The sequence below is a fragment of the Lithobates pipiens genome, unplaced genomic scaffold, assembly GCF_037356315.1.
Source record: "Lithobates pipiens isolate NorthernLeopardFrog02 unplaced genomic scaffold, aLitPip1_a1.2 Scaffold_18, whole genome shotgun sequence".
NCBI classification, from domain to species: domain Eukaryota; kingdom Metazoa; phylum Chordata; class Amphibia; order Anura; family Ranidae; genus Lithobates; species Lithobates pipiens.
Window position 1 is genome coordinate 631053970 of NW_027507758.1, and position 17532 is coordinate 631071501.

Below are 17532 nucleotides of genomic sequence, written 5' to 3' on the forward strand. Positions count from 1 at the left end.
TGTCATTTTTATTATATATTCAGAGTGGAAACCTGAGAGATTCTAAAGTTGAAGTTAAAGAAGAGATAAAAGAGGAGGATGATGAGGATGGAGTGATGAAAGAGTCAGAGTTTCTAAAAGAACACAAATATCTGAACCAGGACACCATGGTGAAGTCATCCAGCTACAGAAACCCACCAGAGAGATGTCCCTGTCCTCTGTATTCCCAGGATTCCACACAGGAAGATCACACCACCCCTCATCATCATCAGGTAGATGATTGGCAATTTATTGGTAGCTATGATTTATACACAGCATGTTTGTTACAATGAATGTTTTATTATATATTCAGAGTGGAATCCTCAGGGGTGATAATATTGATGTTAAAGAAGAGTATAAAGAGGAGGATAAGGAGTATGGAGTGATGGATCAGTTTTCAGAAGCACCCAAGAATATGATGGAGCCACATAATACCAGGAACCCACCAGAGAGACGTCCCCATCCTCTGTATTCCCAGGATTCCACACAGGAAGATCACACCATCCCTCACTGTTACCTCAAGGTTGGTGGGACGGAGGTTATAAAACATACTTATAGAGACAATGTGTGGATTTTTTATGTCACAATATCAAAGCTTATATCTTACAGATGATATTCACTCTCATTTTTTTATGTAGAGTGGAGATCCAATCGATATAGAATTTGAGGTTAAAGAAGAGAGGTATGTGAGGGATGATCAGCAGTCTATGGAGGAGGATGGAATAACAGGGACATTTATAGAGGAGGACACTCCTACAAAGATCAGTACAGGTGGGTCATTAATACTAAATGCATTCCTCCACCCCTACTGCTCATGGATTGGTCCAGAGTAAAGCAAGGACTGGGTGATATCAGCCTGTAATACCCTGGTCACTTTCCTGAGCTGTGTTCCCTGTCCTGTATTCCTATTGGATAATCTTCCTTCTCTGTGCTGCAGACAATTTATGTATCTAGATTGGATTTATGGAGATTCTGGGGTTCAGCTGGCAGCAAGATGTTAATTTTCACCATAGGCGTTACTAGACCTAGGCACCTGGGGTATGTACTTTGGGTCTTATGCCCCATACCTGGGTATGGCAAGATGTCTGACAGAACAATTCCCCCAGGATTACTTGCTCTGTTGTCTGCTGGCTGTGGAGGGATGTGTCTGTATAGTCTCAGACCCAAGAGTGCAGTCTCAGAAGATGGGAGGCAGCGGTGTGGGACCTCTGCAGCTTGTCCTATGTAAACATTTAAGCTTCCACTGATTGATGATTACCAATATTAGTCCTGACCCTTACATTATACCATTTATATTGTACATGTACAGTCCTGGGTTTACCCAGGACTACATACATGTAGTCCTGGGTAAACCATAGCACATCAATATGAAAGCAGCCCTATACTATTATGCTCGGTGTATTCCTTCACACTGACCCGAAGATCTCTTCTTTCCTGCTGCTGGCACCACTCTGGAGACTGCCGGGATAAGAGGTGGCGTGCAGTTAGTATCACTCCACATAAGACAGGAGCTGGTGCTACAGAGGAGGCATCAGATTATGCGTCTCTTGCTCCCTTCTACAGCTTTAACTTTACAAGGAGTCCCTCTGCATTGCACTCTATTCGATTCTCAGAGATGTCGGGTCAGCAATCCCAGACCAAGATCTACAAGCCCCCATTTCTGTGATCTACTGCTAAATCGCGACCTATAGGTTGCTGACCCCCACTCTATGTTGTACATTACATACTCCTGACCCCTGCACTATATACTGAAGAGAGAGGAGGGAAGGGGAATGGGGGAGGGTTGGGACTTTATATGAAGCACACCACCAGAACCAAATGAATCAATTAGTATATATCATTTAATGGTACACATGAATGGCAGCACAGTGGTGTAGTGGTTAGCACTCTCACCTAGCAGTAAGAAGGGTTGCTAGTTCGAATCCCAACCACGACGATAGAGATGTCGTCCCCAATAAATAACTGTGGTTGTCATAAGTGCTGAGTAAAGGCCCATAAGGCTTCTGTGAAAAAATAAAGTGTATCAGCAAAGTGACTACACAATGAATGATTGCGGAAGATATGAAAACCATTACCAAAAGGAAGAAAGCTTCCACTGATTGCTGAATACTAATATCATGAGTCTTCACCTCTGCGCTATATAATGTATATTGTACATGACATACTCCTGACCCCTGCACTATATAATCTATGTTGTAAATTACATTCTCCTGACTCCTATACTATATATTCTATGTTATACGTTACATACTCCTGACCCCTGCATTAAATATTCTATGTTGTACATTACATTATTCTGATACTATAAAATCCTAACTGTTGTATCCCATATAATAAGTTGTTCATTACATAATCCTGACTTTTTTTGCACCCATTTTCTACCAGCTAAACATTTTATATCTGATGATTTGATTGGAGCACAGACTGTTACTTGTTGACAATAATGTGATAACATCCTCAAACTTTGGAACTTTAAACAGAAAGTGATAATGAGGGAGGGGTCCATAACCCAATCATGGTGGTCATCAGGATCAGTCCATTCTTCATCTTGGTGGTTCCCCCCCCCCCCCCCATCCTCACTCTCTGACCTCTGGTGGGGCTCAGCCCCGCTGTTATTTATGACTAAATCATGGACTAAATAAGGAAGAGTAGTACTTCTTGTGTTGGGAATATGGCAATGAGTGATAGAGGGGGTGGGGACACTCGTCCTATAATCCCCTCATCACTGCCACTCCTATAAAATAAATTTCTCATTGTTTCCTCACTCTCTAAGGTTCATGAATAACCAAATGAACTGGTAGGAGATTCAGAAATGTAGGGCGGAAACAGCGAATTGATTATAATCGATTATGAAAATAACTGACAACTATTTTCATAATCGATTGGTTGGTCAGTTGAATAATTGGCCTGAATACAGAATGCATTATTTCTTTAATACACCATCCATACATGTCAGTAAATGCCTGAGAACTTGAATGTGCAAGGGGCAATGCCTCATGGGACATGTAGTCCTGGGCAAGAGAAGGAAGCAAGTGATTCTAAAAGCAGAAGTTTTTTTTTTACCTTCCTATAGCAGAACTCTATACTATACTTTGCAGCTTCCTATAGGGGAATGCTATACTATACTTTGTGGCTTCCTATATGGGAACTCTATGCTATACTTTGCAGCTTCCTATAGGGGAACTTTATACTATACTTTGCAGCTTCCTATAGGGGAACTCTATACTATACTTTGTGACTTCCTGTAGAGGAATTCTTTGCTATACAAGGCTCCTGATAGGGGCACTCTGAAGGCAGGAGGAGCCAGCGTGGGGGGGGGGGGGAGTCTGGAAGAGGAGAATCGGGGCTGCTCTGTGCAAAACCAAAAAGCAGGTAAGTATGGCATGTTTGTTTAAAAAAAAACAATCCAACATTTACAATGACTTTAAGGACTCTGTGCAGGGAAGATCAGCATCTGAACCCAGAGAAGTTGGAGGCTGATAGACTGGAGGTGATAGGAGGCATTACTTTTACATAAATAAAAGTTTACTAGTATTGTGCATTATATTTAAAATTGTTAAATCCATGAAAAAAGTCTCAGCTTTCAGTACTACTTTAATATAAAAGCCCCCCCCCCTCCAATCTTCAAATAGTTTCATGTCTGACTCCCAGTTAACATCCCCATACAGTTGTGCTCAAAAGTTTGCATACCCTGGCAGAAATTGTGAACTTTTATTAATATTGAAAATATTACTGATCATGCCAAAAAACTGTCTTTTATTTAAAGATAGCAATCACATGAAGCCATTTATTATCACATCGTTTTTTGGATACTTAAATCACAATAACAGAAATAGTCCAAATGGCCCTAATAAGTTTACCTACCCTGGAATGTTTGGCCTTGGTACAGACACAGAAGGTGGCACACAGGTTAAAATGACAAAGGTTCATTTCACACATTTGTGGCTTTTTAAATCACAATTCGTGTCTGTGTATAAATAGTCAATGAGTTTGTTAGCTCTTACATGGATGCACTAAGCAGGCTAGATACTGAGCCGTGAGGAGGTAGAAAAGAACAGTCAAAAGACCTGCAAGACAAGGTAATTAAACTTTACAAAGATGGAAAAGGATATAAAAAGATATCAAAAGCCTTGAATATGCCAGTCAGTACTGTTTAATCACTTATTAAGAAGTGGAAAATGTGGGGCTCTTTTGATACCAAGCCAAGGTCAGGTAGACCAAGAAAGATTGCAGCCACGACTGGCGGAAGAATTGCTCAGGATACAAAGAAAAACCCACAGGTAACCTCTGGGGAAATACAGGCTGCTCTCCAAAAAGACGGTGTGGTTGTTTTTAAGGAGCACAATTCAATGATACTTGATCAAAAAAGAGCTGCATGGTTGAGCTGCCAGAAGGAAGCCTTTACTGTGCCAATGCCACAAAAAAGCCAATGAGGCATGTCATGTTGTTGTTGGGCATATTGTACCGAGGCTTTTTTATGGAACTTGTGCAGTAAAGGCTACTTTCTAGCAACTTGACCATGCAGCTCTTTTTTTGTTCAAGTATCATCATATTGTGCACCTTTAAAAACAACCACACCATCTTTTTCCAGAGCAGCCTGTATTTCTCCTGAGGTTACCTGTGAGTTTTTCTTTGTATCCCCAACAGTTCCTGTGGCAGCTGTGGTTGAAATCTTTCTTGATCTACCTGACCTTGGCTTGGTATCGAGCTCCCCAAATTTTCCACTTCTTATTACGTGATTGAAAACTGGCATATTCAAGGCTTTGGATATCTTTTTATATCCTTTTCCATCTTTGTAAAGTTTCATCACCTTGTTGCAAAGGTCTTTTTTACTGTTCTTTTCTACCTCCTCATGCATGGCTCAGTGTCTAGCCTGCTTAGTGCATCCATGTGAGAGCTGACAAACTCATTGACTATTTATACACAAATACTAATGGTGATTTAACCACTTCCCACCCGACGGCCGTCATATGACGTCCTTGACTTTGTGCGGGTATATCTGAATGATGCCTGCAGCTACGGGCATCATTCAGATATCTGCTTTTTTTCATCCGGCGATTCCCTACACCATAAGAACAATCATAGCGGCTGTTCCACCGCATGATCATTCTTATAAGCAGCGAGAGGGGACACCCCCCTCCCATTGCCCTCCGGTGCTTCTACCGACTCACTGCTTCCACGGAGGTCAGCTCCCGAAGACCCCGCTGGTCGTGATGAGGAGAGACAACAAGCCGGTAGGCCCTCATAAGCTCACTGATTTCTTCAGTGACACCCTCTCTGGACACAGCCAAAATGGTGCTGGCTCACCTCACGGAGCCGCAGCCCATGCCTCACAGCGTGCCACTCACAAAGTAGCAACAGAAGACATGGATTGTTCTGCCACGAAAGGGAACAACCCCAGAGACAGCACTAAGAGAGCAGCCTCATCCCCTCATACCTAACCATCTCATTATGGATGGGTAAGCAAGAAACATCTCACATATTACCAGCCTGAGATGATACTGACACTGATCTTGAACAAGAACAGTCAGCCACCCTTACAGCCTTACCAACAACTGATAACCCTGTCTTTCAGAACATGCTCAAACACATGCTTCTCTCATTAAAAAAAGATCTCAGAAAATACATAAATAAGTCCATTTGTCACATACAATCAGATTGATGGCTTAGGAAACACCCTGGAACACCAATTGAGTATGCGACCGCATACAACAAATTAGTTGATGCACATCAACACCAAGCAGAAGAGATGCAAAGAATTACTCCCAAAATTTCAGATTTAGAGGACCACTCTCTCAGAAATAATCTCAAGATTAGAGGCATTCCTGGAACAGTTTTTCAAACTACTGGTTCCCTAACTACCTTAGATCTCACGATCGATAGAGCACACCGAATTTTCAAACCTGCACATATTCCAGCAGATAAACCTCGCAAAACATATTAGCGTGAATCCATTTCTTTCAAGCTAAGGAACGAATACTCCTATCTCCCAAGAATATGTCTACATTCCCAGAACCATACTCAGCCTTAACACTCTACGGAGATATTTCTGCAGCCATGGCCCAAAAACACAAAGAACTTGCACCTATTATGGCCACAATGAGGGAGTGTAGCATTACGTACAAATGGGGATTCCCTATCAAGCTCATTGTCCCATTCCAGGGCAAATCAGTAACCATCTATCATCTCAAACAAGGCTTAAAACAACTCAAAAATTGGGGATTATTCCCCCCCACAACTGGATACCCCATCTAACGCTGCAATCCGGCAACACATTTTGGATGCATTGCAACAAGCTGATAACACCTGAATCTGCCATATCCAATGACCATCACAGGCTTTGTAGCCTGCTCAGCTTCTAATATAGTTTCCCCATGCTGGATCTTCATGTTCTATTTAACAGTTGTTTGATTTTTATTCTTTTTTCTCTCCTGTTCGTACCTGTTAGATTACATTTGTTACCCTCCACCCCGGAGTATTAGTGTGCTATGCACACAATCTTGTACACCTACCTTCTCTATTTACCTCTTTCCCCTCCATAAGCCCCATACACACTATCAGATTATCTGCTGAGTTTTTCCTTCAGGTTTACCAAAACCATGTAGTAGAAGGGCCTGCCTGATTGCATACACATTGAAACTCCTAAGGTTTGCCTCATATTATATGGTTTTGGTAAATCTGAAGGAAAAAGTCAGCAGATAATCTGATAGTGTGTATGGGGCTTTATTCTCCCTCTTCCCATGGACTGGTATGGTTCTTTTATTGTTTTATGTTCAATATATTGTCATGTAATGTTTGTATATTATATCTTACTTGCCTAGTAGTATCATTGAATGTCAATTCTTACCCATTGCCATTGTTAACATCTGATATATTTACAATCCCTCATATATAATTATGTCACTAAAAATCCTATCCCTGAATGCCAGTTCTACCTCTCCGTGACACGATCGCAGGCACCTGGCGGACATCGAGTCCATGGGATCCACAGTCATGGAGAATGCGGCGGTGCATGCACGCACGCAGCACCACTTCTTAAAGGGGACGTATCTGTATGCCCTTTTGCCCACCAGTGCCATTCTGCCGACGTAAATCGGCGTGTGCTGGTCTGCAAGCGGTTAACCACTTAAGGACCGAGCCTCTTTCTGAGACTTGTTGTTTACAAGTTAAAATAAGGTTTATTTGCTAGAAAATTACTTAGAACCCCCGAACATTATACATTTTTTTCTAACACCCTAGAGAACAATTGCGGTCGTTGCAATACTTTTTTTTATATTGTGAAAGATAATGTTACGCTGAGTAAATTGATACCCAACATGCGCCCACTCGTGGAATGGCGACAAACTTTTACCATTAAAAATCTCCATAGGCGACATTTAAAAAATTCTACAGGTTGCATGTTTTGAGTTACAGAGGAGGTCTAGCGTTAGAATTATTGCTCGTTACCTCACATGTGTGGTTTTAAAGCATAGGTCCACCCTAAAGTGGACCTTCCGCTCATTGGAATCCTCCCCCCCTCCGGCGCCACAATTGGCACCTTTCAGGGGGGGGGGGGGGTGCAGGTACCTGTACAGTACAGGTATCTGCACCCACTTCCGGGATAGCTCTCTGCGGAAAGGGGCGTAGATCTACGCCCCTTTCCGAAAGTCCCCCGCTGCCTGCTGGGAAACACACAGATCCCAGAGGCAGCAGGTCCATCCTTATTGTGCAGTGCGACTCGCGCATGCGCAGTAGGGAACCGGGAAATGAAGCCGAAAGGCTCCGCTTCCTGATTCCCATACCCAAGATGGCGGCGGCAGCACCCGAGAGACGATCGAGAGATCGGCTTCGGGTGCCGACATCGTGGGCGCACTGGGCGGGTAAGTGTCCTTATTTTAAAAGTCAGCAGCTGCTGTATTTGTAGCTGCTGGCTTTTAAAAAAATAAATAAAAATGGCGGACTCCCGCTTTAATGCCATTTTCATATGAGGGTACTACTCGCGTATGCGCTCGCTTCTGCATGCAAGCTCATTGGGACAGGGCGTGTTTAAAAATGTTTTATTTTTTTCTTATTTATTTTACCTTTTTATTTTTACACTGTTCTTTAAAAAAAAAAAAAAATAGTGTCACTTTGATTCCTATTGCAAGGAATGCAAGCATCCCTTGTAATAGAAAAAAAGCATGACAGGACCTCTTAAATATGAGATCTGGGGTCAAAAAAACCTCAGATCTCATATTTACACTAAAATGCAATTAAAAATAATTTTTGTCATTGAAAAAAATACAAAAAAATATATAAATGGCCCTTTAAGAGCTATGGGCAGAAGTTACATTTTGATATAGTTTCCGCCCTGCAATGATATGGAGACGGGTCACTCGTCTCCATGTCACACAAGGGACAGCATCGAATCACCTCCACAGCTGCTGACAGCTCTGGTAAGTGGCGGAGGGCACCGGAATGCGGCGGGGGGACGAATCTGCCGCAGAGACCACTCTTATCTTGAAGCGGACCGCCCGCTAAAAAAGAGGATACTGGACAGCTAGCTATTGCCATAACAACAATATTCCTCTTCAAAATACCGACGTATAACGACAGTGGGCAGTCCGTAAGTGGTTATTAAGAGATCACTCTTGTGGAAAGAAGCCCTCTCAGCCAAATGGGATGTATTATGCATCCAAGAGATACACTTCACAGCTTCAAATCCACCTAAATGCTCTCACCCAAAATTCCCTCATATATATTTTTTGCCAATGCCAACTCCAAACAAAAAGGAGTCTCAATTGCTGTTTGTGATTCTGCTTCCTTCCTCCTCCACTCTTTAGATATCGATCCCAGCGGTTGATTTCTCATTATTACAGAAACAATTAACAATTTTCAGACAACCATAGTAAACCTATATGCCCCTAATACTCACCAAAAGTCCTTTTTTAGATTTCTTTTTTTTCCAAAGTTCAACCCTTCAAACCTAGTCCCATACTAATATGCGGAGACTTCAATGAAGTCCTCAAACCCTCAATGGATTCCGCTTACCCTACTCGCAAAACATCCTCCTCCTTAACACTCCCTTATGTCCCAAGAAGATCTCATCGATCTCTTGGAGATACATACATGGTAACGACTCGATCTTTTGCTGGTAGACAAATTTACTCTGCTTTGAGTTTCCTCAGACTTCATTGGATTGATCACTTGGTCTGACCATGCCCCTATATCTCTGGAAATCTCCTTCTCAACAAACACCACCCCCTCTCCATGGAGACTCAACTCTTTTCTCCTTTCCAAACCTGAATATCAGAAACAGATCAACTCTGCCCTGGAAGACTTCTTTGCAATTAATTATGGCTCAGTTTCTGATCTTGCAATTTCATGAAACAGTCACAAAGCCTTCATGAGGGGAATACTCATCAAAATTTCAGCCCACGAGAAACGTCAATGTCTTCTCTCCATTACACAACTCGCCTCCCAAATACATCTTCTAGAATGCCAAAATAAACAAAAAACTACCCTACCACCACTGCCAAACTGAAAGACCTACATTCTCAACTTCGTAACCTTTTTCATCGGCCCTTCAAATACCACATAAAGAGACTTTGTTTTTCCTTCTATGCACTAAATAATAAACCTAGTGCCTTTTTAGCAAAGCAACATAAACGTAAGACAGCAGCCTCTAAAATACCCTTCTTAACAGCTAACCATAACCGTAAAATCTTTAACTTCTTGGAAATTGCAGACCAGTTCTGTAAATTTTATTTATCACTATATAACCTACGTCATGCTCCCACTTCTTCACCTTTTGAACCCAGACACAACCTCCCACCATATCTGAAACTCAACTTGCAGAACTCTCATCACCATTCACTCCAGTTGAAATATCCAAAGCTATTAAATCCCTTCCCTTACACAAATCCCACGGCCCTGATGGATTTGTGAATGAATATTCTAGACAATTCCATGACCGCTTGACCCCTTACCTAACTGACACCATCAACAGCATTATAGAGCGTGGATCCTGCCCCTGGGAGTTTTTAGAATCCATCATCATAACCATACCCAAACCAGGTAAACTTTCAGATAACCCTGCAAATTACCGCCTTATTTCACTCCTTAATTCCGAAACCAAATTATACGCAAAAATCTTGGCAAATCGTAGCTCACAATTTGCACCTCGCTCATCTCTTATCCATCCTGACCAGGTAGGGTTTGTCCCTGGACGCCAGACCTCTTATGGCACCAGACGCTCCATAAATCTTATCCAATGGGCTGAGCATCACAACGTTCCTGCTCTACTTATCTCTCTAGATGCTGAAAAAGCATTTGATAGAGTACATTGGACATACATGACTGAAGTGCTGCAGAGGTTCAGATTCCAGGGACGAATCCTATCAGCTATCACCACCTTGTATACTTGCCCCACAGCCAATGTTTGAACCTCAGGTTTCCTCACAGCTCCGCTTTCCATCACAAATGGAACAAGGCAAGGCAGTCCCCTCTCCCCCATTATTTTCTCCCTTATTATGAAACCATTAGCCGAACATATTCATAGCAACTCTCTACTATTTGGAATAAACATTGACAATAACCAACACAAAATTGGCCTCTACGCTGACAACATAATTCTCTTTCTAACAGACCCCCTACATTCGCTACCTCCCGTTTGCCAACTACTCGATCACTTTGGCACCTTCTCCTTATACAAACTAAATCACAGCAAATTTCATATGCTCTCCATTGGCCTCAGACCCGCTACTAAACACAATATCGTGAACACTGTACCTTTCTCTTCAAAACGTAGGAATACAGTTGTCCTCTCCCAGTTCTAGACTATTGCATAAAAATGTTACCACGCTGATATTCAAAATTGGCCAACTAAGTTCCTCTCTCCAAATTCTATCCCCATCATGGGCAGGGCATATCGCTCTAGTTAAGATGTATATATATTATATGTGTTTTCCGGGCCCTTCCAATACCCTTTCTTTCAGCTCATTTAAAGAAACTGCAAAACATTCTGAACAAACTCATCTGGCGTGGCAAACGCCCTTGGATTAAAGCCACTAGCATCCTCTGTCCTACTTATCTTACTGGTTTAGGAGCTCCAAACATTATATTATACTATAAAGCTACAATCTTAAACCAAATACGCTCCTGGTGGAATCCCAGTTCTTCAACATCCAAGCCGCAGATTGAAAGAGCTGCTCTAGGAACTAACCCAAAAACCTTTCTAGGAGCCATGTTCCTCCAACCTTAACCTCGAGAGCACTTCTTGGACACTATCAAAGCAGTATGTAGAATATGGACACCATTAATGGGTCAATCTCGTTGCTTCTCCTTCACAACCTTACAAAAAATTCCTATAAACTCCCTGGAATACAACCGATCTTTCTACCCACTCCTGGAAATCTCTTGGAATATCTACAGTTGGACAACTCTACCATCAAAACCTGTTCTGCTCTTTTCAAGAATTGGGATTCCTCCTTTCCTATCCCTTGATCCTCATTCTTTAAATACCTGTAAATTTGGCATGCCCTAAGACACATCCAACTTGGCAACTTGGACCTTGCGGACTCCATTCTGGACATTTTGGATCTCCTCCAAACCTATATAAAGGATTCTCCCCTTTATAACTTTTACTATATCTACTCCACCCCAACTAGACAAACCTAAACAAATATTAACCTGGTTAGTAACCCCTATCCTTTTCCTCTACGCTTAAACAATGGCAGCAAGCCCAAGATCTTCCACTGAAGTATTTGTGTTTCATCACCCATTGGGAATCTCTGAAAAAGTATATTTACCACTGGTACTTCACTCCAAAAAAACTGGCTTCAATATACCCCAACCAATCTTCTATGTGCTGTAGACAATGCGGAACTTTTGGATCACTCCTACATATCTCGTGGCAATGTCCTATCATCCAACCATTTTGGCCCCAACTACTTCTACTAATATCCGCAGTGACCAAAATGAACATTCCTACTGACCCCAAACTGGCCTAACTTGGCATAGGTATGGACTCCTGGCCCCATAGCTCTCATCCCCTACTTACCCATTTCTTCATTGCAGTGAGACTTTCCATTGCACGTAACTGGAAATCAACAGTGTAATTCACACCCTATACGAGCGCACTCAACTTGAATACTCCTTTGCTAAAGCACATTAGTACCAAGATAAATTCTTACGGCAATGGCACCTATGGACAACCCATCTACTCTGCAAACTACAATTTTAAATCATAAATGATTTCATCATATTATCCTTTTTCCTCCCTCACCTATCTATGACTTTAATGCACCCACCACCCACCTTTATAATTTTAGCTCTGAACTACCATAACTATCCCCTATGATGTATACTACATAGGCCTTATAAATCCCACAAACATATGTGGGAGATAACCATTGCTATGATTATATAATGCTTTCTGTACCTAGATATTATTACTCAACACCATACCAGTCCACCCACCCCCCCCCTTACACTGTTTAACATTGTGAAAATAACCAAAATAAAGACTTATTGAAAAAGAAAAAAGCCAAAAATATGAGAAATTAACCTTTAATTGCCATTTTAACCTGTGTGTGCCACCTTCTGTGTCTATACCAAGGCCAAACATTCCAGGGTATGTCAACTTTTTATGAGGGCCATTTGGGTTATTTCTGTTATCATTATGATTTAAAAAGGATCCAAAAAACTGTGATAATGAATGATAATGTGATAATAAATGGCTTCATGTGATTGCTATCCAGGGGTGTACCTGGAGGCAGATTAACATTCAATTTTAAAATGAATGCAACTTCTGAGCAAAAAAACACATACACTATTTGAAAATTTGTTTGATCGAGAAATTTTTTCTGTTGTGCTCCTTCGGATTTTCCCTTCACTGTGGCTGAAAATGAACGCTGATTTGACACCACTAATGGAAAATTGGATTAATTTTATTTGGAATGAAAAATGCGCTTGTGTATGGCCAGCAAAAGTGACATCAGGTGCAGGGAGCTTGTACCCACCTACCTGTCTATGACAAGGGAGTCTGCCATCCATCATATTTTATTACACTCCTGTCTGATCATCTGCAAACAGCGTTTTATGTCTTTATTATATTTTAATAATATTGATCTCTGATTCTGATATGTAGCAGATTCTCGCTCTAATAATACATCTATCTGTTATTCTTATGCCGCGTACACACGATCGGAATTTTTGTCGGAAAAAGCTCGGATGGTTTTCCCGATGGAATTCTGACGGAATATAGCTCAAGCTGTCTTGCCTACACACGGTCACATCAAATTCCGATCATTTATAACGCAGTGACGTACAACACGTACGACGTGACTAGTAAAAGGAAATTCAGTAGCCAATAGCTTTTGTCTCGTAGTTGAATCTGAGCATGCGTGATTTTTGGCGCGTCGGAATTGCATACACACGATCGGAAATTACCGATAGAAAGTTTTTCCGTTGGGAAAATTGAGAAAATGCTATCAATTTGTGGCTGCCGGAAATTCGGACAGCTAAATTCCAATGGAGCATACACACGGTCGCATTTTCCGATGAAAAGCTCTCATCTGTCTTTTTCTGGCCGGAATTCTGATCGCGTGTACGCGGCATTAGAGTGAATTAAATATCCAACTATATATTTGGATATTTATATTTACCGCTGCATATAGACAGGGCTTTCTTTCTACCGGAACGTGCCGGAACACAGTTCCTCCACCTCAGGCAGCCCTCTCCTCTGCAGCATGTCACATAACACAGAATCCGGTAGAGGAAGTTTTCTATACCATTCACTTCCTCCACAGACTTCTGTATGCTAGCTCCGGCATCCAGGGTATGTGACCCACAGCTGACTGATTGGTGCCTTGGGATCGGGTCCAGACGTTGGCATTAATGAGGATTCCAGAGCCAGAGCCAAATGCCTCCTCGGTTCTGTGCCACACTGATCTGACTGGCGGAGCTGCATGGAGGAGGCATAGCAAAGCAGCCTGGGGGGGGGGGGGGGTTGATCTGCCTAACAGAACGGAAGTCTGCTGCACTGTTCTAATGCCGGTGAGAGAGCTGCAGAGGGAAAGGGGTGGAAGGTGGGCTGGTGGTGCAGCGAGTGGAGACTGGATGTTCTGCAGAGGTCAGAGCTGATTTACATTGTTTAAAGTAAGAACTGTGGGCAGGGGGATTTGTACAGGGTTACGGGTGGGGGGGCTGCTTGGGGTGCAGAGTTGGAAGCTGGGGGTTGTAGAGGTTTACAGCTGTGGACTGGGGTGAGCTGTAGATAGGGGTGCAAAAGTGAAATGTGGAGGGGAAGATAAGCTGTGGATGGGGAGGCAGAGGTGATTATGGACTGGCGGTGTAAGCTGTGGATGGGGGGGTGTGCAGAGGTGACATGTTGACAGAGGTTAAAAGGGGAGTTGTGGATAGGGGGAGAGGGCTGTGCATGCTAAGGTGAATTGTGGAATGTGGGGGCGGAGAGGGTGAGCTGTGGAGGGGGGTCATGAACTGTGGATGAGAAAAGAGAGAGTAACCTATGGGTGGGGGGGGGGGGGCTGTGGAGAGGGAGAGAGGGCGAGCTGTGGACGAGAGAAGAGAATATGACCTGTGGATGGGGATGTAAACTGTGAACAGGGGGGAAGAGGGTGGGCCGTGGATGGGGAAGGTGAGCCTTGACTATCACCTCATGTCTAGTAATAATCTTTGTATTTCTATTTTAGTAGATGGACGGGAGATGAGGAAAACCTCAGAGGATTGTCTCACTTTGTCTCCAGACTGTAAAGTAGAAGATGAGGACATCACACAGTATAGTCCAGGAGAAAACCCGACTACCTCAAATGTCCATCCGGCACCACACAGTGTAGATGGACCATCGTATTCCTCTTATCCTGAGGAACCTCAGACTGTGAGGGACGGTGCCAAACTTCCAACAGATGAGAGGTTTCCCTGTCCTGAGTGCAGGAAGTGTTTCAGTTCTAAATTTGATCTTAATGTGCATAAAAGATCTCACATGGTGGAGAAGCCATATTCCTGTCCTGAGTGTGGGAAATGTTTTTTACGGAAGTCCAATCTTTACTCACATCAGAGGTCTCACACAGGGGAGAAGCCGTATTCCTGTCCTGAGTGCGGGAAATGTTTTTCACAGAAGCCCAATCTTTACTCACATCAGAGATCTCACACGGGGGAGAAGCCGTATTCCTGTCCTGAGTGTGGGAAATGTTTTTCAGACAAGTCCAATCTTTCAGTACATCAGAGATCTCACACAGGGAAGAAGCCATATTCCTGTCCTGAGTGCAGGAAATGTTTTTCAGAGAAGTCCAGTCTTTCCAGACATCAGAGATCTCACACGGGGGAGAAGCCGTATTCCTGTCCTGAGTGCGGGAAATGTTTTCCAGTGAAGTCCCATCTTTACAAACATCAGGGATCTCACACGGGGGAGAAGCCCCATTCCTGTCCTGAGTGCGGGAAATGTTTTTCACAGAAGTCCAGTCTTTCCACACATCAGAGATCTCACACTGGTGAGAAGCCGTATTCCTGTACTGAGTGCGGAAAATGTTTTTCACGGAAGTCCAGTCTTTACACACATCAGAGATCTCACACAGGGGAGCAGCCGTATTCCTGTACTGAGTGCGGGAAATGTTTTTCAGTGAAGTCCAATCTTTACTCACATCAGAGATCTCACACGGGGCAGAAACCATATTCTTGTCCTGAGTGCGGGAAATGTTTTTCACAGAAGTCCAGTCTTTCCACACATCAGAGATCTCACATGGGGCAGAAGCCGCATTTCTGTCCCGAGTGTGGGAAATGTTTTTCAGAGAAGTCCAGTCTTTACAGACATCAGAGATCTCACACGGGGAGAAGCCGTATTCCTGTCCTGAGTGAGGGAATTGTTCCTCACTGAAGTCCTGTCTTCCTGTACATCAGGGATCCCACACAACCCTTGAGGTGTATTAGTGCCTTGAGTGCGGGAAATGTCTTTCAAATGAATGTTGCTGGACATCACAACTCTCATGTGGGAAAGAAGCACACCCTGATCTACTCTATGGCTGATCTTCATCATGTAAAAAACAGTTCCAGTGGTGTGCACATTTTTTGAAAAAAACGACTTGTCCAAGAGACTAAATTGGGGTCCCAATCTCCTTGTCCCTTATGACAATCTCCTTGTTCCTCATCTACCAGAGAGCTCAGCAGCGGTGTGGGAGTTCATTGCAAACTACGGTGTTGCCCACATGTTTATTTACTTCAATACCGGACACTTTCACCCCCTTCCTGCCCATTCCAAATTTCATCTTTCAGCGAAAATTTCGAAAAATAAAGTTGTTTCTTTGTTCCTGTTAAAATTTTTTTTAAATAATAAGTACATTTTCTCCTTCACTGATAGGCACTGCTGAGGTGGCACTGATAGGTAGTACTGATGAGGAGGTACTGACAGACATTACTGATGGACACTGGCATCCCTGATGGGCACTGATTGGCATCACTGGCAGGCACTGGTGGTCATCACTGGTGATCATTGCTGATGGACCTGTACTGATAATCAATGCTGAATATAAGTGCAGATCCCCCCTGTCAGAAGAACCGCTGAACGGCTCTCCTCTACTCACGCCTTGTCAGCATGAATAACGGAAAGCCGATAACTGGCACTTCCTTAATACGATGTGATTAGCTTTGATTGGACACAGCTGATCACGTTGTATAGAGCCTACGTCATAGGCTCCTTACCGAGATTGGAGATGTGGAGTGTCAGAGCTATACACCGCACCACTGATCTCCACGTACCTGAGAGGCTTATTCTTCTGAACATCATATGACATCCACTCAGGATAACTGAACCCCTGCCTGACGGTCATTCTGCTATAGGCCAGGCAGGAAGTAGTTAAAAAAAGCATTGTGGTCCTGAAGATTATATAAAACCCCAAAAACAATGATATATTTTCTGAAAACAGACACCCTAGAGATTAAAATTGTGGTAGTTCCAATTTTTTATGTCACACGATATTAACGCAAAAGTCTAGGAAATGCAACATTTCTGTAAAAACACACTAAAGTTCATTTTAGGGGGCACAAAAAAACACAATAAATTACCCAAATTTTTGGTAAAATATAAAAGATGAGTTTGCACCGAGTAAATAGATACCCAACATGTCAGACTTTAAATTTGCATGTGTTTGTGAAATTGTGAATCTCCGTTCCACCTTAGATTTGTACCGAGATTTGGGAACTAGGAGGAGGTTTTGGTTAGAGGATCGAAGACTGCGGTTGGGTGTGTAGTGTTTTATTTTCTCAAATAGGTATTGAGGAGTGTCTCCATGCATGCATTTGTGGGTGAGGCAGAGGGTCTTGAAAGTGATTTGATTCTTTACGGTTAGCCAGTGTAGGCTCCTCAGGGTAGGGGAGATTGATTCCCAGGGTTTTTTCCCTGTTATCAGCCTTGCCGCCGTGTTTTGGATAAGTTGTAAGCACGCAAGTTGATATTGGGGTAATCCTAAGTAAAGGGAGTTTGTGTAATCAAGCCACAAATTAATGACTGTTCCAACTACCACTGCTTTGTCCTTCTGTGGG

At 42.8% G+C, this 17532-nt stretch overlaps 2 protein-coding genes across 2 annotated transcripts in view; one reads left to right on the forward strand and one right to left on the reverse strand.

Annotated features, from left to right (window-relative positions):
- The window catches only part of LOC143989610 (uncharacterized), a 29173-nt gene extending 12873 nt beyond the window's left edge, over window positions 1-16300 (forward strand). Inside the window, exons 5-8 of the mRNA XM_077489827.1 lie at window positions 24-251; window positions 332-541; window positions 657-789; window positions 14691-16300. Coding sequence (XP_077345953.1) covers window positions 24-251; window positions 332-541; window positions 657-789; window positions 14691-15871 — 1752 coding nt within the window. The 3' untranslated portion in view covers window positions 15872-16300. The remainder of the gene's footprint in view (window positions 1-23; window positions 252-331; window positions 542-656; window positions 790-14690) is intronic.
- Window positions 1-17532, reverse strand: part of LOC143986879 (uncharacterized) — a 1041669-nt gene that overhangs the window by 659765 nt on the left and 364372 nt on the right. The gene's annotated exons all lie outside the window — the stretch shown is intronic.